This window comes from Pezoporus wallicus, unplaced genomic scaffold (genome assembly GCF_028554395.1).
Source record: "Pezoporus wallicus isolate ANWC-B61680 ecotype Strahan unplaced genomic scaffold, APGP_CSIRO_Pwel_v1 contig_6483, whole genome shotgun sequence".
In the NCBI taxonomy this organism is placed as follows: domain Eukaryota; kingdom Metazoa; phylum Chordata; class Aves; order Psittaciformes; family Psittacidae; genus Pezoporus; species Pezoporus wallicus.
In genome coordinates, this window is record NW_026642986.1 from 266,580 (window position 1) to 292,493 (window position 25,914).

Consider the following 25,914-nt stretch of genomic DNA (forward strand, 5'->3'; position numbering starts at 1 on the left):
GCGGGGGGACAACTTGATCCTTCTTCAGGGTAAATTGTCAAAAATTGCCAACTCATTATGTTGTCTTGGTCATGTTCTAAGTACACATCACTGAGTTTTCAAGGAGAAAACAAATACTGATCAATAGAATCATCTTTGGGATTTCATCAATACCATTTTTTAGAAAGCTTTCTGATCTCAGGTTGCGTTGATATCCACATGAGAGGAAAACTTCAAATCACATACTTCAGGCTGACATTTCTTCTATGTGAGATTTAAAAAGATCATGATTGCTCATGAAACTGTTCCTTGAAGCAGCATGAAAAATAAGAACTTCTGCAACCTGACATGCTGATTCTAAATGGTGATGAAATTCCAGAAGTCTATTAAATACAAGTGACCAGCAATTCCTAGTCTGAAAATCTACCTTTGATGATGAGAAAGGGCTGTTAGTCAGAACAGCCATCATCGTGTAGAAGCTGATGGAAGCTCCCTTCTGGATTATGGATGATATATTCACAATATTTCCCATTCTCTTCAGGTAAATATATTCTATCCATGCACCTGTTGGAGACAGCAGAAAATTCCAGAGTATTGCTACGTGCATATGCCTTAATGTCCAGCGAATAAGAATAATGCCACAGCAGTGTCTTGGACTTCAGTGGCTTTTATAGGAGACCTTGTGATTCTTTTAGAACTGCAGCTTGTTAAATAATATATGTCAGCATGCTGCAAATTCCTGAATTTGTCAGGATTTTTTTTTTCCACAAGGAAGAAATTGTTGAAGAACCTATTGTTTGTAGATCTATACTGTAACACCAGGGAAGTCACAGAAAACTAATCTTGACAAAAATATCGCTGTTTTGATTTTCTGTTCATCTGTAGACATAGCAGTTACTTCTAAAGAATTTAGACTGGAAACAGTAGCAGGTTCTAAGCAAGTTGTTAACAGCATGTACAATCTTGGGAAAAATGTACTCTTGAAAGCTTCATATGACTTTCAGAAATTATGAACTGATATTTGATTGATTCAGGCTGTTTGATTTCAAACTTAACTTGTTACAAAATGAAATGACACAGGATATCTAATACACCAAACCCACTTACTAAGACCAGAAACAGATGAACTTTCCTTGATTTGTTTTTACTCACAAAAGATTATGAGAGAAAAGTAATAAACAGAGATGACTACTTCCATTAAAGATGTAAATCATAGGAAAGAAATGATGATTATTAATAGTAAAATATTAGCATTATATGAAAAAATCTTTAAGAAGAAAACAAGCGTTAGTATTGGCCACAAAAAATAGTACTAACCACAGATGAGTGTTTGCAAGTATATCAGAAATATTACAATGGTAATATTTACATATGTACTTTGCAACTAGAGATTCTGATACACTCATAAATACTGTATTTAATGGTTTCATGACTAAGAATTTTGCTGATCTGAATCTACTCCAACACTGTACAATTTCATAGGTGACTCAGATAGATTCAGACCAGCAAGATTCTTGGGAATAAGACCATTAAGTACAATGTTATTATTCAAGACAGACTTTACATAAAACAGTCACCATAAGTAATGATTTTACTATACAATTAAATCTTAATTTAGACAATCAAATATTATTGTAACTTGATTCTTTGGTTAAATGAGAATGAGGCATAGGTGATTATACCCCAGCTTTGTAAATCTTTAAAAAGGTTGCAAAGTATAACTTCAGTAGAAACTGGAGAATCATCTTTTTCAAGAAGACCTGCAAGGGATGAATAAGGGAAGACTGAATCTGTAAGGGATCTAGGACTGCTCAGTCTTAAAATACTAACTGTGATTTGCCAGAATTTATTCTTCAGTGACTACTCAATCTCTGTGCATCTGACCAAGAATAATCACTATTAAATACATACAGCATCAGTAGCAACAGTATGGTTATTCAGACTAGGAACCTCAACCTGGTCCTGTTTCTGTTTAGGTCAATTCAAATTTGAAATAAATATTAGTTCAACTGTAGAAATAACTAGTAAGGTGAAACTATACCACTGTACTACACCAAACTGCCCATAGAGTGAGTTACAAAACTGTGAAAGAACAAGGAAACATTAGCACTAGGATCCCAGCTTTCCTTCATGTAGGGATTGTAGCCCACTAAATATGATTCTCCTATTACTAGTAAAAACTCTGCAGTGCTCCAGAGCAGGGTCTTGGGACCTGCCAAGGGGTTGCCTTGGTCTGAGGTGATTTCAGTTTGCTTTATGTTTACCCTAGTCATCAAGTACTATCAGAATTTGTTCCCACTTAGCTCTATGCTAGGTACCACATATGGCAAAGGTCTAAAAAAAATTAGCTCTTTAATTTAAGTGGGACTGGAGAAAGCAATTTTGTAACTTTAATAACTAAGGTGAAAACAGGAGGGGGGGAGGAAGAAAAAAAGAAGAAAGAAACCAAACCAACCTCTAGCTGCAAACACATGAAGACAAAGCATCTAAGCTGACTGCAGTACAAAATGGACAAAACCAAATTCAAGTTAACCCAAGGAAGCGTTAATTTTCGCCTTCTCCCCCCCCCCCATATTACTTAGAGCGTTTGTATCACTGTATCTTGAGTGAGAATAATCATTTATTTTGTTTAAACTGCTAAAATATTGCTCGGACTGATAACAAGTTCTTGGATAAATATGGGTTGTATGCCCACAAAACTCTTCTGCAAAAATATAAAATAACCATTAAAATGACAACTACACCAAGAACTTAAAAATATTTTCACAGAATTCAGGTTCAAACCATGACATAGTTTAGCTTTAATTGCAGGAATAACTGATGCAGTGAGGGTATGCAGTTATAGAACAGAGAGCAGCATAATAGGTGATTTTTTTTTGCCGGGGGGGGGGGGGGGGGGGGAGAAACAAGATTTGAGCTTTTATTACTGGTTTATTCATCAGTTGTATGTAGCTTGGAGTCCTTTCCAGTTTTCTATAAAGCTGATATATATTTTTTATTAAAACCACTATGACTAGACGATAGGATGTTTGTCTGGAAAATGGGATGAAGTGGAGCCCTGCAGGGGCTTCTTTAGGGGAGGGAAAGGCACAGAAAGCCAGAAATTAGTAACTTGAGTCATGAGGAGATGGGAATTGTCTGCAGGAGGACACAGATCCACATCTCACAGACCAAAAAGTCTTTGCTCACAAACCCTAATAATTCTGTAGGGCTTTTTGCAACTATAGAAATAACAGCAAACTATTGTAGTAGCAAGAAAAATGGAGACAATGAGCTAACCTGGACATATCTGAAAGAGCACAGAAATATTTGTTTTCATGTTATTTTATGAAATCGGTATCATCCAATCGAGTTTCTCTATTTACATTTCTAAATATATTTTTATATATGTCTATAAATGAGAATTATGCTGAACATATGAGTCAAATTGGGGGGAAGCTGTTATGGAAAAAGTAAAGTTTGAAATAAGTTGGAAATCAGAAATTGCAACATGGCAGCACAAAAAATATATCATTCTCCTAGAGAAAGTAACACTGAGAAGAAACAAAACCCCAGAACAGATCTACATCTTATTTTCAGTTGTCTTAGAGCATTTCCTACTCAACTGCTCAAGTTAGGAAACTCAAGGAATACATGTTATTAAATTATCAGAAGTTGTGCATAGTACATTGGTGAAGAAGCAGATCTGTAACAACTGCTAAAGACTGAAGAGACCACGTGGATAATTTAAACACAGCTAAAAAAATTAGTCACAGTTCTAGGATTCTCAGGTACACAGGCAAACTGTGAAGGAGTGAGGGAGGCCTGGAGAAAGATAACCATTTAGTGGGAAGAAAGGAAAGGAAAAAGAAGACTGAAGAAAAGCACTGAAAACCAGCCCTGAAGCCACAGGTGTGCTCCAGGCGTCAGAACAGAGATTCCCCTGCAGCCCGTGGTGCAAAGCATGGTGATGCAGGCTGTGCCCCTGCAGCCCATGGAGGTCCACAGTGGAGCAGATATCTACACTGAAGTCCATGGAAAACCCCACACTGCAGCAGGTGAACATGCACCCTGAAGAAAGCTGCTGCCCATGGAAAGTGCACTCCAAAGAAGGCTGCTGCCAGAACCTGTGGCCCATGGGGAACCTGCACTGGAGCAGTCTGTTCCTGAAGAGTGGCACCCTGTGGAAAAGACACTCACTGGAGCAGTCAGCCGATGGTGTAAAGAATACGAGAATGATTCGTGTCAAGAACTTGGAAATCATTGTTACCAATGCACCTGCAACCAGTGTACCATGTGTGGAATGTATAAAAACGACCTTGATTATAATAAATGTTGCTGTCAATGTAATGATGGGAAAGAAGAAGAAAAAACGGAACAAGCTAGTCCCCTCTTTAATCATTTAGACTGTTAAAACAACAAGGAATGCTTTTAGCTTTGTTTAGCTGCTTGAATGTTTTAAGGCGGTTAAGTAACCAAGGAGACACATCCTGCTAAATATACGGGTCTATGTATTACCGAGAAGTTTCAGTATGTTTCTTTACCTGGAGAGAAGACCCCAGCAACAGGACAGAAACAAATGAAAAGGAGCCACATCGAGTTTCGGGCAAAGAAGACAACAGGATTAGCTGGAACTCAAAACCAGGAACTGAAACCCTGGACTGAGAAGTATAAGAGACTGTACCCCCAAAACCCCGGTGTGCGTTGTTGGCGGAGCAGAGACTCCCCGTGCACCCAGCGCTGCTTGCTTATTGGCTCTTGATATTAATCAATTGTAATAAAATAATTAAATCAGATCATGGCCAAGGCTAAATTTTTAGAACAATGGGAAGAACCCATGTTGGAGCAAAGGAGAATAGGGACAGGAAATGGTCTCTTGGTGGCCTGCTGTTAGAGGTAAGAGGTTTCTTTCTCTTTTGTACAGCTACTAGCTCCCAACATCTAATACAGTTTTTAAAAAAAAAAAAAAAAAGAAAAAAAAAATCTCACAAAAAAAAATACCAAAAAAGACAGTTGCTGAGGTTATCTCATGAGAAAAAGCCCATTATTTATTATTTTGGCATCTGCTACAAGGTGAATGATGCACGTGTAATCTTTTATAACAACACAATTTCATTTCAATAGATGTGATGATAAAGGTAATAAAGACAAAAGGACTAACATGTTTATGTAAAACTGTACATTTTTATACAGAATTTCTATAGATTTTTTAACACTATTGGGGCATATTTGCTAAATACGATGACCTGTGAGTTCAGAAATTCTTAAGGAATATCCATGAATCTTAAAGTTCTAAGAGATCTTAATTTTAAATGCCTGTAGTATTGCTTTTGGGTGAGATGGTGATAATTCTATCTTAATAGGGCTTACTATAGTTTTGGTGTCACTGACATATCTTTGAATCTGAGATAAGAAAGCGCTAGTAACTGTAGTCTAAATAACATTACGTATTCCATACTGTAAATATTGTTTGTGTAACCTGAATACATGCTAATTCTCTTTTTTTCCCCTCCCACATTTAAAAGCCCTAAAAGAAGTCACTGTAGTTTCTGATGAGATTCTGTACTTAACATTTACTAAATTACAATAGAAAATATATTTTGATCGACAGACTATAACTCCAAATGAGGCTTCTGAAATATGCTGGTACTACTGTATTTATTCAGTTTGGAACTCTAAATATTCACAGTATTGCATTCTTACCGTAAATTTCTATATCAAATATCCACTTCTGTATACTACTTTAAGAGGAAAATTTCAAGAGTAGTATGTTCAATCCATTTTTACCAAGTAATATAAAGCTGAGGGCTTTAACATTATATATCTACTACCTATAAGATATACTAAAGAATGTTATACGATCAGTTTGCAGTAAGGTAAAGATTACCACATACTATTAATTCATTGACCTTTGGCATAAATGTCACAACTTGATTTGTACAAGCAGAAATTTATAGAAAGACAAAAATATCTTATTGTTGATAACATTATTTACATCACTGCAACATTCAGAAATTTCAGTAACACAGATTAAGTCTATGCATACGTGGGAGTTATTTTAACCATGAATCACAGCTCATACCTATGGTTCGGTTATGCAATCCTAAGAAATGTTGTTTGCTGAAATTCAGAAGCTGAATTTCAGAAGTAAGGGATGGTGCAAACAGCCTTCACTTTTCCCAATGCAAAGAAATAAGACTCTTGCATTATGCTTTTGGTTAAGTTGCACAGCCTCCTTACTATCATAGCTGATAGACATATACTGGTCCATCAGCACTGTCATGTTAAACTGCCATAACTTGACTGTGTTTGAAATCTGAGAACTGGTGTTAACAGGAATAGTGTACCAGTTGATGCACCCAGGGAGAGTAAAAAAGTGATACGAAAATATGGGGGTTTAACAGCATACTAACAACATTAATAAATTATTAAGTATTAATTATTAAACTGAGTTTAAATCATTTGTTAAACAAAAAACAGATTGAAAAATAGAATCCAGGCCACTTGTTGTCATCCCAGTTTTGCCAAAAGTCTAAATACTTATTTTTTCCTAATATATAAGCATACTCAAATTGTCTTTCAGGTTAGGAAACCTGCTGACAGGTTTTAATAGCATAAAACAATTTTGCCGGCATTGCACTGCTGATTGTGCCATTCATTATGCGCATTTCCTGACGCATTTTCAGGGTACGTAGAAAATGTAACATTTTCAAAGTCTCTGGAGAATGTCCAATAGTACATCAGTGAACACTACCCAATGACTCCAGTGTCTGTATCACTTAATGTATCATCCCATGCAGGATCTCTATTTCATCAGACAACAGCTATTTAAAAGTTATTAAACTGTTAGCAGATAATACAGCTCATACTTAGGCAGAAGCTCATGAAATGATCTTTTGTGTAGCGGAATGAATGAATGAATATTCAAGTCCAAGCTGCACTATTGTAGGAAATGTTGGTCCATAAAAATTCCCTGATAATTTCAGTCTTCATTAGTGTAACAGACAGAATATCATCACCAATGACTAAATGGAAAATGCTAATATTGGAAGGGAAATAAATGCCGTTTCCAAGGATGTATGGCTTTATTTCAGCCAGTAAATACTGCACCAAAACCCACAGGAAGTACTCCAAAATATCTACTTTGTGCATAGATAGTACATAAGCAAATGGATTAAAGGGGATACAACTTTTGAGTTTGAAATATAAATTAGGTAGAAATATTATCCATTTACAGAATAGATAAAACCTTTGTACTTAATTTAAGGTGTAATATTAAATGGTTAAATTTGTGAAGTTCCTAAATAAACATCCTTCTTTCCCTAGGTTGTTTATAAACTTTTAATACAGAAGAGGTATTCAATTTTACATTTCCTTGGCTTTTTGTTACCTTTAAAGAATCAACAACTTTGTCTCTGCTTACTTAATTCTGTCCCAGTGGAAAGTGACCTTAAAGTTTTACTGAAAGGAAAAAAATGCAGAAATGAGAGTTCTGAGCGAACATAGTATCAATACAGTCATCCACACAACACGAATACATACTGTGTATGTACAGCCATTTCAGTCTACACTGCGTAACAAAGCACACGACTTCTCTCCTAAAAGAGGAACAAATCTGAAGGTCCCTCTGGCCATGTGGCTGAGATTTGTTTTTTTTTTCAGTATAACCACCAACCAATCCTGCACTGCAGAAGAGACTATGGTAAAACAAAATAATTTCTAACTGCAGTTTTGGCTTCATTTAGGAACCACTTCAGATATTGTTACCTAAAGAAGTGGAGCTCAGATGACTGACTGGGCTACTTAAGGACTTTGAAGTATCACATTAGCCTGCACCTTTCCTACTGTAATACTTCCTCAGCTCACACAGGAAAGTTGCTCTTTATTTCTAACCACATATAATCCTACCCTTCCAGAATCAATCTTCCTGCTAAAATACTGTCACCTCCCAAAACTGTACACTCTGCTTTTAGCTCCTTCTAGTTAAGACACTGTCCCAACTCCATATTAGTACAGCTGAACATGCCATAGAGAAGATGGAGCCCCAAAACATATGCAGCTTTCTACAGATCAGATGACTTGTGAGAGTATGCTATTCAGAGCTCATATGTGCTCCATGTTTTGCAGATGTCATAGGGTATAAATATATATATTCTCAACAGCACTATTTACCTAACATTTAAGGCCACCTTCCTGCTTCCTACTCACTCTCAATTCCATTTATTTACCTTCTCCTTCCAGTCACAATATTCTCCTCTTTTATTTTATAGCCTTAACATGTGCAGCCCATGACTCATTTGGGGATTAAAAAAAAAATAAAATAATTCTTTGATGCCTGATTGTCTGCAGAGTCTCAATTGCATCATCAAACACAACTGCCACTAGCTACATAAACTGTTCTGGCCTGCAGGCTTATGCTAAGATTACAACAGCAAAAATATTCTATGGTATTGTAAGTAGAAGCTGTTCACACACCATGTAGGTGAAACAGGTTAGAATAATTTTCTTCAACAAGTTAAGGAGACTTGACCTTTACATTTTTACAACTACTGAAAGAAAAGTTCCTGAGATTAATTTACAAAGACTGGGATTTGTACAGCTCAGAAAATGTAATAAATCTCCTGGGATTAATAAAATACCCTCGATATATCTATGTTTCCTCTTTCGGGGTGATTACTTTCAAATAAAGATGTGAACCTTGAGGAGCAAGAATGTAACAAAACTCTCACTACTATCTCAAAAGAAAGGCAACACAATTTGCTGAAACTGCAACACTGCTTTTTGTGCAGTGACAATAGTTTACACCAGGAGTAATTTTTTTGTTGTTGTTAACATTTGTAATAGTTGAAGTGGAGTTAAGAAGCTTGGGGGAAAACAGCTGACCTTTACAAGAAAAAGATAAAACCAACCAAATTCTTTACCTTTGCCTATTGTATGATCATAAAAGCTATGAAATTTCTACAAGCTCCAAATAATTATGATTGGCATGCCAATATAAAGGAAATTCCAACTTGGAAAAGAATTTAATTGTTGATCTGAGCTCCCCAGTGCTCCAGTGCAATCAACAATGCCACAAAAAATTTCACAGGGATACCCAGATTATTTTGGGAGGTAGATGTGGAAGAAAGCAGAATTCAAGCTATCTCCACAGTCATCAGTACAAAGTGGACAAAAGAAGAACTGTTTAAGTCATTTAAAAAACATCTGGTAAATCTGTAACAAATACATACAAAATATGCTATCATTTAAAATCTTAAATCCGGCACTCAAGTTGCAATATGTTTTGTTTGTTTTTTTTTTTGGGGGGGGGTCTTTTTTTTCTTTGGGGAACGTCAAAAGATAAGAGGTATATGTGGTTTTTCGTTAACTGGTTACCCCATACATGAGGCATTATCAAAACTGAGTAACTGAGTATCAGACACTGAGCTGTGACCTCCCTGCACTGAATTATTTCATTCATTTTACATGTTTAGATCATAAATTCTTCAGGGTAGATTGCATCTTTGGATGCAAGCTACATATAGTGGAGCTACTGTCTTGTATCAAGCCCCATCTGTTACTGTCATTTTAATTCCAAAATAGGGCTTGAAATAGTAATTACGAACACTGGTCAGCTTTCATATTTCTGCTAGAATTAGATACTAGGAAAGCAGAGCAGGAAATTCTGCCCTTATACTTCTGCAGTATGTACAGGAATAATTGACATTTTTGTGTTGGAGAATCAGGATATGCTCTCCTTTAGGGATGTGTGTAGATATGTATGTACATGTCCAAAATCCATTTTATAAGTGATTACAGCAAATCAAATCCAGTCACTATCCTTCCTTCTGTTCTACTAAAAGCAGCTCTTCTGCCTTTTTTTTTTTTTTTTTAACTGGGAAAAAAGCCAGGCCTGCTGAATGCAGAGATCTGTAGGAACACACCATTTTGAATCACAGATGAAAGACACAGGGACACGCTGGCACATTAGTGCAGTGCTGGGGAGTCTGGGACTAGAAGTTCAGAGGCTGAGTTTGTGCACCAAGAAGAGTTTTGGCTTGATGCTTCAACAGCAGATGAAGCTTTGGTCTTGGACTAAACCTCCATTTCCATTTTCAAATCTTTAAGGCTGAGCCAAACACCTTCTGTTATGCTTAATCATTCATTTACTCAGGCTTACCCACTGTCATGTATTTATGGGGTATAAAGCTATAAAAGGATTAGAAGTCATCTAATGTGAGTGACCATAAAAACTTTCCATTTAAACTTTCAAGAGAGGTCAGAGGAAGGGGAAAGACTTTTTTTTTTCAGTTATCAGTGACAGAGGGACCACACACCGTGTGGAAGATTGTTCTAAAGGCTAACTGATAAAAGGACAGAGGAAAAGGCTTCTTTGCTTCCAGTTTGAACTCACTTAGCTTCAACTTTCTCATACACACTTCTGATGTACTGAAAACCCTTTATCAAAGCTATATCTTCCTGAGATAATTATAGACCTCTTACTCGTTAACTTTATCCTCCTTAAGCCCAGCAGGGTTATTTCTTTGATCTAAGACTCTGGTGCATATTTTCCATTCTTTTGGACATCATAATTTTAAAACACATGAAAGCCTATGTCCTTGTTATAAGATCTATCAACCATTTAAAAGAAAATATTTTGAATCTGTGCAGGGTAACAGTGATCTCAAATTCAGCCTTTTTTCTTATCCGCATGAGGTATGCTTGCATTTTAGCATAATAAGAATGCAATGATTGAGGAACTACATACTAAAAGTAATAAAAGTATCATTAAAAATTAAGAACACTGTGTTTTTTAATTATCATCATGTTTATCTTATAGTTAGAACAGTTCTTCCACCTTCTACGGAAAATATTAATCCCCTAAAATATTCTTAATTCAATAAAAATGCTGGATAAAGTGCAGTCTGTACCAAAAGATGTTTTAAAACTTGTACAAAACTCAAAAGCTGAATTCACTGAATGTAGATGATAATTTTTATGTTTATGCAAGTATGTCTAGTGATAGTCATGACTTCATATAGCCATATAAATAACAAGATTATGTTACAACTCCCCCCATTTTCTTCAATTCACCTTTTCCTTCTTTTTCTGTATGCAAAACATTAAATTATTCAGTAATTTAATTACTGCCAATTTTATTCCCTATTCACCTAATTTGATAGGAAAGCACAAGCCAAGGCTTTGGCACCACAGAGCTGGAGGACAACAGGGCAAATGCAGCAGCATATTTTATAGCTCAAGAACCTCCTCAGAATTTTAGAACATTTATTCACCATTCAGCCAAAGCTCTCCCAAGAGCAATACAGAGTTCTTTCGCTGGCAAGAACAAAAGGGAGCCATATAACTGCATTTATACTCATTCTTTTTATCTTCCACGTACAGTATGTTAGCACACTAGTAGAAAGTGAGTATAGGTTTTAGTCTGGTTGTCAGTATTACTCCGTTACACCACAGTTCACAGAACACTACAGTAAAGACATCTAGACAGTTTAACCACCTGGTGTTTGAATTAAGAATGTAACACTGTCCTTTTTAAGCACTAGATGAATTTCAGGTTTCAACTGCAACGACATTTTTCAGCGTCTACGATTTCCTTTCATTTTCAATTTCTGTTATAACAAAGTTATTTTAGGAACATTCCAAACGTAAGTGAAAGGCTACACTTGTAACCATTGAACCACGTGTAGTCTTCGTGGGCAGAAATATAACCTTTGACTTTAAGTAATTAAGGATAAAAGAATCTGATTTATTTTAATGTAAAGCTATTATGGAAAAAAAAAAAAATAAATAAATATGTGTGTGTGTATATACACACACACACACATATATATATATATACTGACATGCTGCTCCAAAATGGAAATCACAGAGCAGGCAAGGGTAGACAAACTTCACATGTACTGCCTCAATTCCAGGAAAGGTCAAGTCAGAGACTGGGCCAGATCAGACATTCTCCTTCAGAACATAAGCAATAGCAGCACATAATTCCTTAATATACAGCAATTCCCTATAAATTGATGGACTTACTATGTGTCATATTCCCTCAGTGGGATGATTGCTATATAGGTCTGCCAAATGTTTTTATAACCAACAGCTATGAATATGCAAACATCTGCAAAAAGAAATTATTTTCCTAATCGATTATCTGGAGTAAAAATTCTGAATCAGCTGGTCAGAAAGATGTTATCTTGTAATTTAACCAGCACAGAGAAATTCTGTGGTTTATGTAAGGAAACTTAAAAAAAAAAAAAAAAAAAGACAAACAAGCAAACAAACAAACAAACAAAACCCCAACAACAAAACTTGTTCAAATGCTAAAATTATTTAAAAGAAATGAAAAACATCTCTGCAGAAACTGCATGACTAGGAATAAAACTACACCATTCCATTTTGCTTTCACCATTCCATCTAACAGCAGCTCTTTTTCCCACAACTTTCGCATTTTCATATTATAGTCTTTCTCTACTCAACTTACTTTTGTAATAAAATATGAAACAGGAAAACAGACTGGGAAAATAGGCTCAGTTTTTAGTTACAGACTACTTGTTCTGTGTGAGGAAAATAAATAAGAGAAAAATAGGAAAAAAAAAAAAAATCCCAAACATCAGAAGCAGGAAAGAAAGAACCCCAAAATATTAAGAACTTTTTATTTCAGATTTCTATATGCTCTACTGCATTTTGAAAAATGCTGGACAGAGTTCAGAAATAGTCAAGAACAGATATGGGTAACCATTATGATCAAGACAAAGCTGAAGCCCTTAATAGGAATTACGCATGAAAATTTAGGCCTGATGAGATGAATTCTCTTTCAGCACTTTAATTGCTTTTTCCATTGTTGTTCTTCCTTTTTTTTTTAATTTAAAATTTAGAATCTTCTCTTACTACTTTGGAAAATATCAATTCCTTTCAATTCCAGAGGAATCTAGAGTTAATCTGTTTCTAAATTAATTTTCTGCTTACAAAAAGATGATTAGCCAGAGAATATACACTTAGATATTTTAGACATTAAAGGCCGATTTACCTTGTCACCTTCAGAGAAAGTTACTCCATCAATGGCCCTTTTCCAAGTAATCTCTGGGATGGGTTCTCCTTCTGCTTCACAGATAAGGGTGGCTTTCCCATTCTCAAACGTGGTTTCATTTTTAAGTTGTATTATTTGAGGCTGTACTGTTAAAAATACAAATTATATTACTCATGCTGCACAAAGAAAGTCATGTCAAAATCTATTTTACCTTTATTAAAGGCTTAATATTACCATCTATAAGACCAATCAACTTTCCAGACTTCGAGTTGAACAACAACCATATCTGTATGCCTGATGACCTGGACTCCTGGTTCAGTACAGCTGACATGCCCAGCAGTGCCTGCTCCTTTGCTGGGGTTTTGTGGGATGGATCCTGGCTGATGAAGCCCCTGCCTGGGTGGCTGTGTTTGTGTGCTCTGTTCCTGGCTCACTATCCCTTAGGGGCATCCTCACTAATCTCTGGCACTCAGAATGATGCAGAGATTCAACCATAAAACAATGGTCCTGCACCTGGGCAGAACAACTCCATGCACCAGTACAGGGAGTACTGACCGGCCCTCAGCTCTGCAGAGTGGACCCAGAGTGTCCCCGTGGACAAGAAGCTGACAATGAACCAGCAATTCACCCTTAAATAGCAGAATTTGCATAAATACCTGATAGAGTTTAGTAGAGATAGAGCCAGACTCTTCTCAGTGATGCCAGGTTACAGGACAAGAGGCAATGGGCACAAATTGAAACACAGGAAAGAAAAAACCTTTTTTACTGAGAGGGTGACTAAACAGCAGAAAAAAAGCTGCTATGGAGATATCCAGATATATCACTGTGGAGTCTCCATCCTTGAAGATATTCAAAACCCTGCTCTGACTGACCCTGCTCTGAGCAGGGGGCTATACTAGGTAGTTTCCAGAGTTCCTTACTGCCTTAGGCACGCTTTGATTCTACATAAATCTGTGTTTGTCTTCAAATACAAATTACTGGGGGGGAAATAGAAATATTAGTATTCTTAGATTTTGATCTTTAGCGATGTCTGTCTTACACAAATTACTGAATTTAACAAAATCCCCAGATAACAAACATACTGTTCTGTAGTAACACTATAAAGAACTGAAGAGCCAGAATTATTTATAAGTAAATTGGCAATAAGATACATTTTAAAAATTCCAGATATTGTTTGCATTCTTCAAATCGTTCCACTTTATAGCAACAAGTACACATCAACTACAGCTCTCAAACTACACCATACCTCACCAGGTTACTTACATATGCAATTGAATTTCTGCTTAGAGGTGAACACTTTTATTTAGAGGATTTATCTGTACAATATCATATACAAACTCTCTTGTAGAACTGTGCATAGAATATTACTGTCTTCCATGACATTCAAATACCTTAAAAAATGTTTTGGTCCTATAAATTCATTCACATGTAACTGTTAAGAAGCTTCTCTGAATCCATCCATTTTACACATTAAATGAGACACACCACTGGAAAACCTAGCATGTTATTATGCAATAAGAATATGATTCAATATATTTACACACAAAACCAGTAAAGTAAGTTTACATGAGTGAATTAAATTTTGACAGCTCTTAACATCTATTGAAATTAATGTATTATCTATGTAGTTTTCCCAAGTTTTGCTTTTGAGGAAGAACTACTATAGTATATTCTATATGAAGCAGAAAATAAACAGAGAAGTGTCCTATTTTCTAATGGGATTACTAAAGTATACACTATGCAGAAGAGTAATACTGGCTTATGTTAGTGGATCCAAGCGGGAAAGAGAATAATTTAGATTGGAAGGGACTCTAGGAGCTCATCTTTACCAATCTCCTCACCAATACAGGGTCAACAGACCTTGTTCAGACCAGATTTCTCAGGGATTTGTTGAGCATTATCTTAAAAAACGCCAAGAACAGAGTGTAGAGCCTTTCACACCAGACTGTTGCAGTGCCTAGCTGTCCTCATGGTGAAGAATAGTTTACTACATCTAGTTTCCTGCTTCATTTTATAATGACTTTCATTTATGACTACTGTCTCACATGCTCCATTCAGCATCACCAAGAAAAACAGTAAAACCGGGTTCAAACCTGCTGTATATCCAGATATATCTTCCACCTCTCTTTTAAACATTTCCACCACACCATTCTTGGTCTTACTTCTCATTCCTTATCTCCACATTCCTGTTGCTTATCTACTGCCTGTTCATGCTTGACTACTACAGTAAACTATTGTTTACTGCACAGAGATGAAAAACAAGTAATATTTTGCCTAACAAAGTTCTGAACTAACATCCTGCTTCATTAAGGTATAATCTATGGTGAGTGACATCATGTGCAGAACAAAAATACCCTGTGTGATCAGGGACTCTTGAAATGTCAACTGGATCCAGCTTTATGGGATGCACTAGAAGGCAGTAAGCTAAACATTACAGCAGGACACCAATGTGGCCAAGAAAAGCTGAAGTTCTCCTCAGTGGTATAGTATAACAAGGGATATCAGTTGAAAGAACTACAAAAGAAGAATTAAAAGTAAAGGATAACTATGTTATCTTCAAGATAACTTCAGTTATTACTCTCACTTTCAGGATCATCCAAATGCATACGAAATATATTACCGTGGTGCTCTATTTCTATAGCCATGTCTCCTGGCTACAGTATAATACGTTCTTTCCTTTGTCACTATTGATATAATACCATTTCTGAAAACAAGGAGCTATTGAGCTATTGCAAATATACCGCTCATTTAAAAAAAAAGCATCATACATAGTATTTTATATCAAAAATTTGCAAAATTTTGAATTACATTATTTCCATCAGAATGAGAGGATTTCCCCATCTGCACCCCATGACAAACAATATGATCTGTTCAAGATGATGCATGTTCTAAAACAAGTAAATAATGCTTTTTAGTTTTTAATTTTAGACTTACATTCTAAATTACTTTAAGGCCTTCAAATGGATCACTACAAGACAAAAAGGTTTAGCTTGACATTTTAGACATGAGCAGCTGACATTTAAAGGAATAAGCACTGATTAATCATCAAATATATCTAGATGACAGTTATTACTAAGAAGAAGCAGAGTGCTCATACGGGGGATATTATTTAGTTGCTTCATTTTTGTAGGTCAGAAGTCATAACTTGCTATTGATTAGAAATTTTTACACTGATACTTTTTATTATGTTTTGGACATTGGAAAATATCAAAATACTTTTGCGCACATGTAAATAAATATATTTATTTGAGAATGCCAAGAAAGAAATACTGAAACAGTTGTTTGCTGCCCCATCTCCAATCCCTTAACTGTTCTTTTTAAACCAACATGGTCATTTTCAAACTGAATTGGTATTTTCTTGCTGTACTCTAGTAAATATAAACCAAATTAAAATACAGGGTCTTGAAGTGTAACCCCAGGAAGCCTCCAGGTATTCGCTGCTTTTTTTCAGACAAGAATATTTGTATTACAATGTACTTAAAAATAGTAAACTGCATGAACTGACTGAAATGAAAGAAGGCTTGAATACAGAAAGGAGTTATGCTTAAGCTCCATTAAAATTATTTTATTTAGCAGGTAGAGGAACTGCTTATTACTAGACATGCATTTTTTAAAATATTAACAAAGCAGTGCAGCCAAATAAATAGTATTTACTGGTTAGAAAGTTTGCTCTCTGAGCAGAGAAGGTTGGTTTTAAGTTCTCTAACGCTTCTTCAATAAACAACTTTCAGATTACTTCCTTGGTCTCTTCTGGATTTGTCTCAGACAAGGGCTAAGCTCATTGCTGTGTAACTACAGCCTTCCCAAAAAAGCTTAAGAAGAACGTGGACGGCAATCTGAGGTTCTGGATTTGTTACTGGTTGCTTACAACTGATTTACTGGAAAAAGTGCACAATTTATTGCATTCACAGAGTTATACCCATATCTTTGAGTTTTATCAGATGTGTATGGTTTCATCAGAAGCAGCACATATATAAAACTTAGACGGTCCTGATTATATCTCATTAAAAGAACTGTTTTAAGCAGTTTTGTTAATACAAACATGGATTTACTGTTAAGAGGTTTAGTATATGTCTGTGTTGATGCCTGATTGGATTTCTTGATTAATATGATACATAAGGAATCATACTCTTACACTGTCTTCCTGTACAGCCACATTTGAATCATGTAGCAAAATTGCAACCATGTCCTCCTGGAAATTGCCTGAATTTAGTAAACAAGCTAGAGCCCAACAAGGAAATTACCTAAGAAAGAGATTCTTGCACCTTGATTCCTGACATGATAAGGATTTATACACACACCAGTACAAAGTGATTTAGTGCACGATAAGCCTGAGTCTTTGTACATGTTAAAATGCTATTACTACTTCAGACTCCAAGGGATTTAAGACTTGCCTTGTGAGAGAAGTCGCATTTATAGATTGCATCACTTTTTATTTTAAAAAGTAGAGGAGTTCTAAACAGTTAAGGACGTAACAGGAAGGAAGAAGTAACACAGAAAATGCATGAACTTTTGACACTAATCTTTAACTAATGCATTACACTTTGTGAAGATGAATTTGGTATACTTTATAATATCTGGGATGAGCAGGAACAGGTAGTTTCATTCACAGATACATGGGATCCCCTTCCTAGATTTATCAGTGAATTTAAATGAAGAAATTCCATGTCTGTATTGAAAAGTATCTTAGTGGAAACAAAAACAAAACACAAAAAACCCTCAAACAATGACCACCTAATTAGGTGTGCACCAGGCACTGTAAGTGTAAGAGGAATGCAGTCATTAAGCCTGAAAATAATAGAAAAATTTAGGCAACTTCTCATCCCAATCTCATTATAGACTCACTGCAGCCTTTTTGCTTACAAGATGCATGGCTTTCAAAGGCCTAAATGTTTTGATTTTTAACATTTGAAACACATCTAAGAGTGGTAAGACAGGAGAGGTCTGGTACATTTCCCCCCATCTGCTTGATGACAGATAATAAATTAATAATACTTTTTTTTATTTACTTTTCTCAATGAAATTTACATTGAACACAGCTGCAGAAACTTTCCTGTTATACAAAATTCAGATTATTCTTAAAAATACAACTAGAAAATAAAAATAGTATGTGCTTAAACTATACTATAAAGGGTCTTTTGTAATGCTTCTTGAGGTATTTTTCCCTCATCTGACTTTCATGAAATAAATTGTCAGAAACTACTGAAATGCCAGTGAAATATTTTAGATACATTTAGAGTACCCTCTCACTGATTATGTAGGCAAAACACAGCCTACAGGACTTCAAATTAACTTATGCTAGAGCACCTTGAATTATTTTCACCAAATCAGATAAAAGAAAAAAAATATTTTTTCTCTTTCTAGAAATAGAAATTATTAGACATAGGAATGTTTCTTTTTATGGCATATGTACAGAAGAAAGAAAACTTACTGAAATGCTCAATTGTTTATGCATTATCAAACGGCAGAACCAAGCATATGAGTGATTACAGAGTGGAAATGAGCAGTTAAAAGAACAAACAAAATGAAGATATAAAACTATGCCCAGAATATAAGCACTATTCTTATAAAGCATAACTATACCTTTAGCAAATTAGCTAAAGGTAATTTTGCTTCATTTAGCCTGATTAGACATTTTTTATTAGTAAGTATATGCACACTACTACCGTCACTCTGAAGAATGATAAATGAATGTTTAGATCTGAGAATGTAAGATGATGTAAGAATGCTTTTAAAGTATCAACTCTTCTTGTCTGCTCCTAAATCAATTGCTTGTTACTATGTTATTTGGGAAATTTTTATTGGGATGCCCAATTGTTTCATAATTCAAAATGCTAATGCACGTGTATCTAAATGTATATATATCTGTGTGTGTATCTGTAGATCTATCTATCTATATATATCTGCTGCCCAGCAGAGACAAATACAAAAAATATATATAAAGAATTCAAGTAAGAACACACATGGTTTCAAGCCATTCAGAAGGACTAAACATAAATGAATTTGTGTCAAAATCCTTAGCACAAGTCCTAAGCATTAATATGAATGAGATCATTTAGGTAGTAATAGATAATGTGCAGAGAGAACTACTGCACGCAACAGGATGACAGACAGATGAGCAAATCATGATCAGTAAGAAATCCTCTAAGGGAAACAGGGCTTTCTTTACTCTTTCATGTCTTATTAGATAGAACAGATAAAAAGCACAAGATGAAGAATTTGCGAGAATGGGATGTGTGCCTATAGGTTTCTGTACATGAGTTAGCGTTGCAGAAGAACTGTCAGAATAAGAATTTGATATCAGATCAGCTTTTTTTAACACTGATACTGGAAACAAAGTTGTTTAACAAAAAAATCTAGGTCATGCATGGAAACAAAACATATGCAGCTGCTAGATGGCACTAAAATGGGCATGTCCATTCAAAAGTGCAGAGTACTAAAATTTTAAATGCTGAACACTATAATTTTATTATTATTTTTATTGCATTATGGTTACATTACTGTTATTACAAATTTCAACCCTGCCAGAGCCCTGTCATAACAGAAACAATAGTTGTTGCCCCAAGGAGTTTACATTGTAAATTAAATTAAAGATAGCAGGTATGTGAGACAAGCAAACCAATGAAGTGGGAAAGAATAATGCAATTGAATAGGTCATTTTAACACGAAATAGCTGTTTATGAACTATTTAGCTGTAATAATCAGCCACCTGCCTTGGCATTTTCAGGCTGATGTTTTTTGAATATATTTAAGGTGCGTAAAAGTAAGACAAGTTGCTGGCTCCATATATGACTGAGTTTAACCTGTGTGAAAGAGACAAAAGAAAAAGTAATCTTTTTTGTAGGAGAAGATACAACTCTACTCCATATTTTCAGAGTTAAAGCAGAGGTGAACCTTCTAAATTTAATATTATACTAAAAATAGAGTTAGCTTTAGAGATTACAGAGAAGGTAATAGGCTTAATTTACGATACTATACCCTGAGGTGCCTCGGTTTCATCTGGGATAAAGTTAATTTTCGTCTTAGTAGCTGGTATAGTGCTGTGTTTTGGATTTAGGATGAGAATAATGTTGATAAGACACCAATGTTTTAGTTGTTGCTAAGCAGCATTTACAGTAAGTTAAGGACTTATTCTGCTTCTCACACCACCTCACCAGCTAGTAGGCCAGGGGGGAGGAGGGAGGAAGGGGGGGCATAAGAATCTGGGAGGGGACACAGCTGGGACAGCGAAACCAAATGATCCAAGAGATATTCCAGACCATATGATGTCATGCTCAGTGTATAAACTAGGGGGAAAGCTGTCGGGGGACCACTGCTTATGAACTGGTTGGGCATCAGTTGGCACTTTTCATGTTTTAATTTTTACACTTTGAAACTCAGATCCAATATTTTTGTTACTACATCTGCAATCATGAGCTTAAATAAAAATCAAGAAAGAAAAACCAATTAAAAAATTAGGAACACCTCTGCCTGATGCCTTCTTACCAAAAAAAAAGTACACTTTTTTCCCCCTTTCAGAATTATCCCCTTTCTCCTCTTTTCTTGCAAGCATCCAGATTTTAAAGTAAAACCAGAGTGATTTAACAATTTAACACTGTTGTATTGTATCTGAGTAGTAGAAAGCAAATGATGAAGATAGCCCTTTCTAAATTAAATTCAGGAGTAAAGGTTGAAGTAGCCAACAGGAAAGAAAAAGCTGTAAAGTTAGACAGTGGTTTGCTGCACCAGTAGATACCTTGCAGGAATACTGTTCCACTGAAAAGTGTGGATTATCACCTCAGCCCCCTAATATTTACATTTAAAAAGGAAGAATGGAATGTACTATGCAGTACTTACCAAAAACTTGAAGGATTGTCTGTTTTTTATCATTTCCTGCTTTGTTTTTAGCATTACAGACATAAGGACCCGCATCAGTGTTCTTTATATCTCTTATTGTTAGTTCTGTATTGCTTCCTCTTAGCATGTATTTTTCATTTTCTTCAATAAGTTTACCATTCCTAAAAAAAAATAAGAACAATGTAAAAATCAACCAGTAGGTTCCAAACTCTGAAGCAATGTGCTGTGAATGCATCAATCTGTTGAAAATAATTTTTGAGGGAAGAGACTTCTATTATGCTCAAAAATGCAATACCTCACTTAGTATAAACTGGCAGCATGCATAGAAGGGATTTGATTTTAGCATAACCAATACTGTTCTGCAGGATGAGAGTGTTTTTTCATGAGAATGTGCACGTTCTAGACACAAAGCATTCTGAACTGCATTTTCATGTTCAAGACCCCAGGTTCATAAATTTATTGCCATGTTCTAAAACTATATACATCTTGAAAATGCTGTATCTTTATTCTTAAATGTTCAATATTGACTTAGTGTTAGAGAAATGCTTGTGAATAGAACATACAGCTTACACTCAAGGAAGTGCAGAAGGAAACTGGTTAGACACACATACCTGTATGTGAGGAACATTTAAAATCAAATTAACTAAGTGTAACTGTTGCAGTTCATATAAGTAATAATGTACTGACTTAGAAAACATATTTTAAATCTCACACAAGTGGAGACTATTGGCACACCCTTTCCAATTATTTCCTCTCAGTTGTTGTTGGCTAGCCACTACTTAGTAAGCAGGCATATCTCCAGATGTCAGAATGAGTTCTGACCAGATGGTACAGAAATAATAAAACCTGTGAACAACTCTGAGGGCTGATCAAGGCTTGACCAGTCCATTTGAGCATGTTGGCATATGCAGAGTTATAAAAACATCTCCTTTTTCAAGAGCGCAATTTTAACTTTTTTAATTTCTTCTCATTCTGCCTAGTTTGCTACAAGCTCCTTTTGATCTTATTTCTTTTGAATCCACACCCCCTTCTCACAAGCACCTACGTATAAAATTGACTGATTTTCATAAGCACTGATAATCTCGCTGACAATTCCAACTTCTTGAAAACAAACTATTTAACGATTTATAAAATGAAACCAATATGCGTTACTGAAATATTCTCTTCCATTCAATATGCCTAGTTTAGAATATACAGTTTTATTTCAAGATTGAAGCAACAATGATTTTCATGTCCTTCTCACATTATGCTGATAACTATGCAGATTTCATATTTTATAAAATTGTATTTTCCCTAAAAGAAAATACTGCTTCTTTCCTGGAAACACTAATATCTGTTAATAGGATTCCCCTGGCATCTATATAGCTTACATTTCAGTGTCATTTTGTAAATAACTAGTCAATTTATCTGTCTACTTCAAGACATTACTGTGATACTTGATCGTCTCCTTTCTAAAGCAAATCATAGGAATTGTTTTGCAGAAAAGAAGAGATCTAATTTTCCACAGTTGGTTTCACCAAAAAAATTTAGTGATTTATGTTAAGAGACAGAAGTCTATAATCAACGTAAGAAGTAGCTTCCAAATGCCTGTTATTATAAGCATCACCTATATCTATGACAATTTCGAAGCAGAAATGAGATTATAAGCATTTCCTTGGACCCTCTAGTGAACAGGAGAGATTCAGACTGATGCTCTGACGTTGGAGAACAGGAAAGCATGAATAACACATTGAAAGTGGATTATTTCTTTTGTCAGATAATTCTATGTCCTGCCACTAAAGATAAAGGGAATAATCCTTCTAAACTCTACTAGTGTAAATTATTTCCACAAACATAATAAAACATCATTTTTCAGCAGGACTATTCAATGAGTAAAGATTTCCAGTTCATGACCTGTATCTTTGTATCTTTATCTTTCAGTTCTGGCTAATTTAAGTTTATTAGTGTATTGCTTCTTTTCAGAGTATATGCTTTACACGAATGTAATCAGCTTCAATAAAGATATCGGTTAAGTGGTGAACGAATTAGATTCTCTAGGTCCATGAAATATCAACAAAGTGAACATGCATACTAAGTACAGCAGCAACTAAACCTCGCTGACCTTTCTTCTTGACTAGATATTTCAAACTGACTAATTTGTAAGTGAACTAATGTTTTTTGTTTTTTTTTTTATTTTTTAAGTAGATTGACACATTAGTTAAGATGCCTCCATTTCAAATTTACAAAGCCTTAAACATTGTCATCACCTGGAAATGAAAATGGTAGATGCAAATAGTTAAAGCTTTTCCACATTAGCTACTGTCTTAAGGAGCTTAAAGTTTGAAGCTACTGTTTTGTCCAGCATCTTGCAGTCAACACAGAGGGATATATATAAGCCAGCTGAATAATACTGTCATTTATTTTAAACATACAGTTATTTCTTCATGACCTAGCTGAAGCTGACCTGTTATATCAGTACACTGGATACAATTCCACTTGTTTGTTAAAGAAAGAAACACAAATTTGAAGTTAACTTACATTCAACATCAAAAAGTACACTAAACAGAAGGAAATTTGGAGTATAACAAGTTGGCCATTAATATCAATTCAATTAGGTTCTCAATGTACAACAAGAATTTTAATATTAGATAAATCAGTTTTGACAGACTTTCCTACCACTGATAATGCTGTCTAGATTTTTCTCAAGATCAAGAAAGATTATGTTCATCTAGTTTTCCTATGCTCAGTCTAATTTCTAAAGAAAAGGCATCTTATAGGAAACTAAAGCTTTTATCTTAACATATCTGCAAAATAAGTTGAAGGGGAAGCAGAATATATCAAATGATTTTGAATCCTCTTAACCAGCTACCTATATGTGAGTGAAAAGGGATATGAACAGGTCGGGACAGAGAGCTCAGAGATTTGATGCAGAAATTTAGTACTGGAGATCAATGTAGAATAAAGTTTGATTCCTCTAGAAGAAATAATGTAGCTCCTCCCATCTTTTTTCCTTATTTGCAGATCAATAATAATATCCTGTCATGGACACCAGGGGCCTTTTCCACCTGCCACTTCACAATATCTCACTGTCAGCAAATAAAAAAGAATATTTTCAACTGCCAAGAATTTATAGCCCAATAAGACAAAATAAAAACAGAATGAAAGGGGGGAAGAAAACCCCAACAAAGCAAACAAAATAAACAAACAAAAAAGCACCAGCAGGGAAGGGAGGTGCATAAGTCAATATTCCTCACTATGAGATAGCTCCCAAAATAGGAGCAGAACAGAAGCTTCCACATTTAACATTCAGTAATCAGTACACAAGCCTGTTAAGCTTTTGTAAAATCTTTACAAAAGATACTTAATGAATGGTTTAAAAAAGCTGCCTCAGGGGCTGGCAAACCAGAAGAAAACCCTTCAGTAGACTCTGATCAATAGACACAAAGTCTGTGTCTTTCCAAGACATTTAGCCTGTGTAAATACTGTAATATTTATAAAATATTGACAAAAATCCACAAGTGTAAATAGAGATATTCACAAGCTGTGGAAATTTACGCATTCTTTCTTAACAGCATAAAACATTAATGTTGGCTGTCTTACATCTTTCAACAAGGCCATTTAGGGTACACGATTTCAGACAACTCTGAAGAATTTTGGCTGGGTAAGACAGACATTGTAAAAAATTACTTTAAAGACCTTAAACTATCAGAACAGTCAACCTTCATTTGAATTCGCTATCAGTTTTTTAATCTGGGCTCTGCAAATTTTGCTTTGCTTTTTCTTTTTCTTCACTAGATTTTTAATTCTAAGCCACATGATGGAATTAACTTTGCATTCTATGTATTTGCATATCTTGAGATTCAAATTGCACAAGGGAAAAATTTAAAATGAAGTATGACTTTTGACATGTTAAGATGTAGGTATCAGTCAAAGGAAGCTAATATTAAAAATGAATCCAACATTGTTCGAAGATTCCAAAGGAGATTAAGAGCTGATGGCAATCCCTTCTATGAAAATGTAGTGACCTTTTAATTCACCTGAAATAATGTAAGTAGATGAAAATTACTCAGGTCTAAAATAGAAATGTGCACTGGTGTGAGGTGTCTGAGATATTTTATATCCCAGGACTGATACATGTATCTTTGTTAAAATTGAAAGAACACAGAGTGTATGGATATTAATTTTTTTACAAATGTTATATGGTAAGTGTTCCCAGATGATAAAGCTATATTATCTGCATGTTATTGATAAAAACACACATGAGCTTTAAAACTGGTTCCATTTTCAAAACGTATTACATTTTAAAAATTACATAAACCACCCTTGAAACTCATGCAGTGAAACATTTCCATATCCTATGGGTGTCTAAAGCAATACCTCCTTATGAATCTCATTGAAACAGAGAGTTAGGGTTAGACTATTTTTACAAATGGGGAAAATGTTACCTTTGTTATCAGTACTGCTGATCTGTATTGGATATCTATTGCATAACTGCATATGTTTTCACTTGATGTATTCATGTGCAGAAGTTATGAGATTCTTGCTTGTACTGAGATACAGACTCATTGCTTCAGCTTTATTTATTTCCACTTAGATATGAAAAATCACATCAGTATGCTATTTTAGTTGCTCTTACATTTATCTCACTTCCTGGTAACCTGAGTGCAATTGTATTTGTCTGAGTTCATTCACCTACTAATGCTGCATCTAGCTTTAGAAGTCAGAATAGAAATGGACAGCAAATGCTCCTAAAATTCAGTAAAAAAAATTAATTAAGGTTGCCCAGCTTAATGGACCATGATAGAAAATCATGGCACATTAAAACAATGTGCTCTGATGTGCAGACTTCAACTAAACTTACCTGTACCAACTGATTTCAGGTGGAGGTGATCCAGTGGCTCTGCAGAATAAAGTTATTGCCTCTCCTCGATCTGCAGTGGCATTAAAAGATTTCTGTAGCAGAGTAATTGCTGGGGGAACTGAAAAATAAAACATTATGGCCTATTAATGGAAAATAAATTATTTTATGTGTTTCTAGAAAAATCTAAATCACAGGACAGGATCCTTTGCTAACTTTGGAATTTATAATTATACTTAGGAATCAAGTTAAAATATGAAAC

The 25,914-nt window shown here is 35.1% G+C and overlaps 1 protein-coding gene across 2 annotated transcripts in view; it reads right to left on the reverse strand.

Moving 5' to 3' along the window:
* The window catches only part of NCAM2 (neural cell adhesion molecule 2), a 286,227-nt gene that overhangs the window by 88,516 nt on the left and 171,797 nt on the right, over positions 1-25,914 (reverse strand). For both annotated transcript variants that reach the window (XM_057396479.1, XM_057396480.1), the window contains exons 6-8: positions 25,656-25,773; positions 20,816-20,976; positions 12,980-13,125 (exon numbers count right to left, since the gene is read on the reverse strand). In XM_057396479.1, coding sequence (XP_057252462.1) covers positions 12,980-13,125; positions 20,816-20,976; positions 25,656-25,773 — 425 coding nt within the window. The remainder of the gene's footprint in view (positions 1-12,979; positions 13,126-20,815; positions 20,977-25,655; positions 25,774-25,914) is intronic.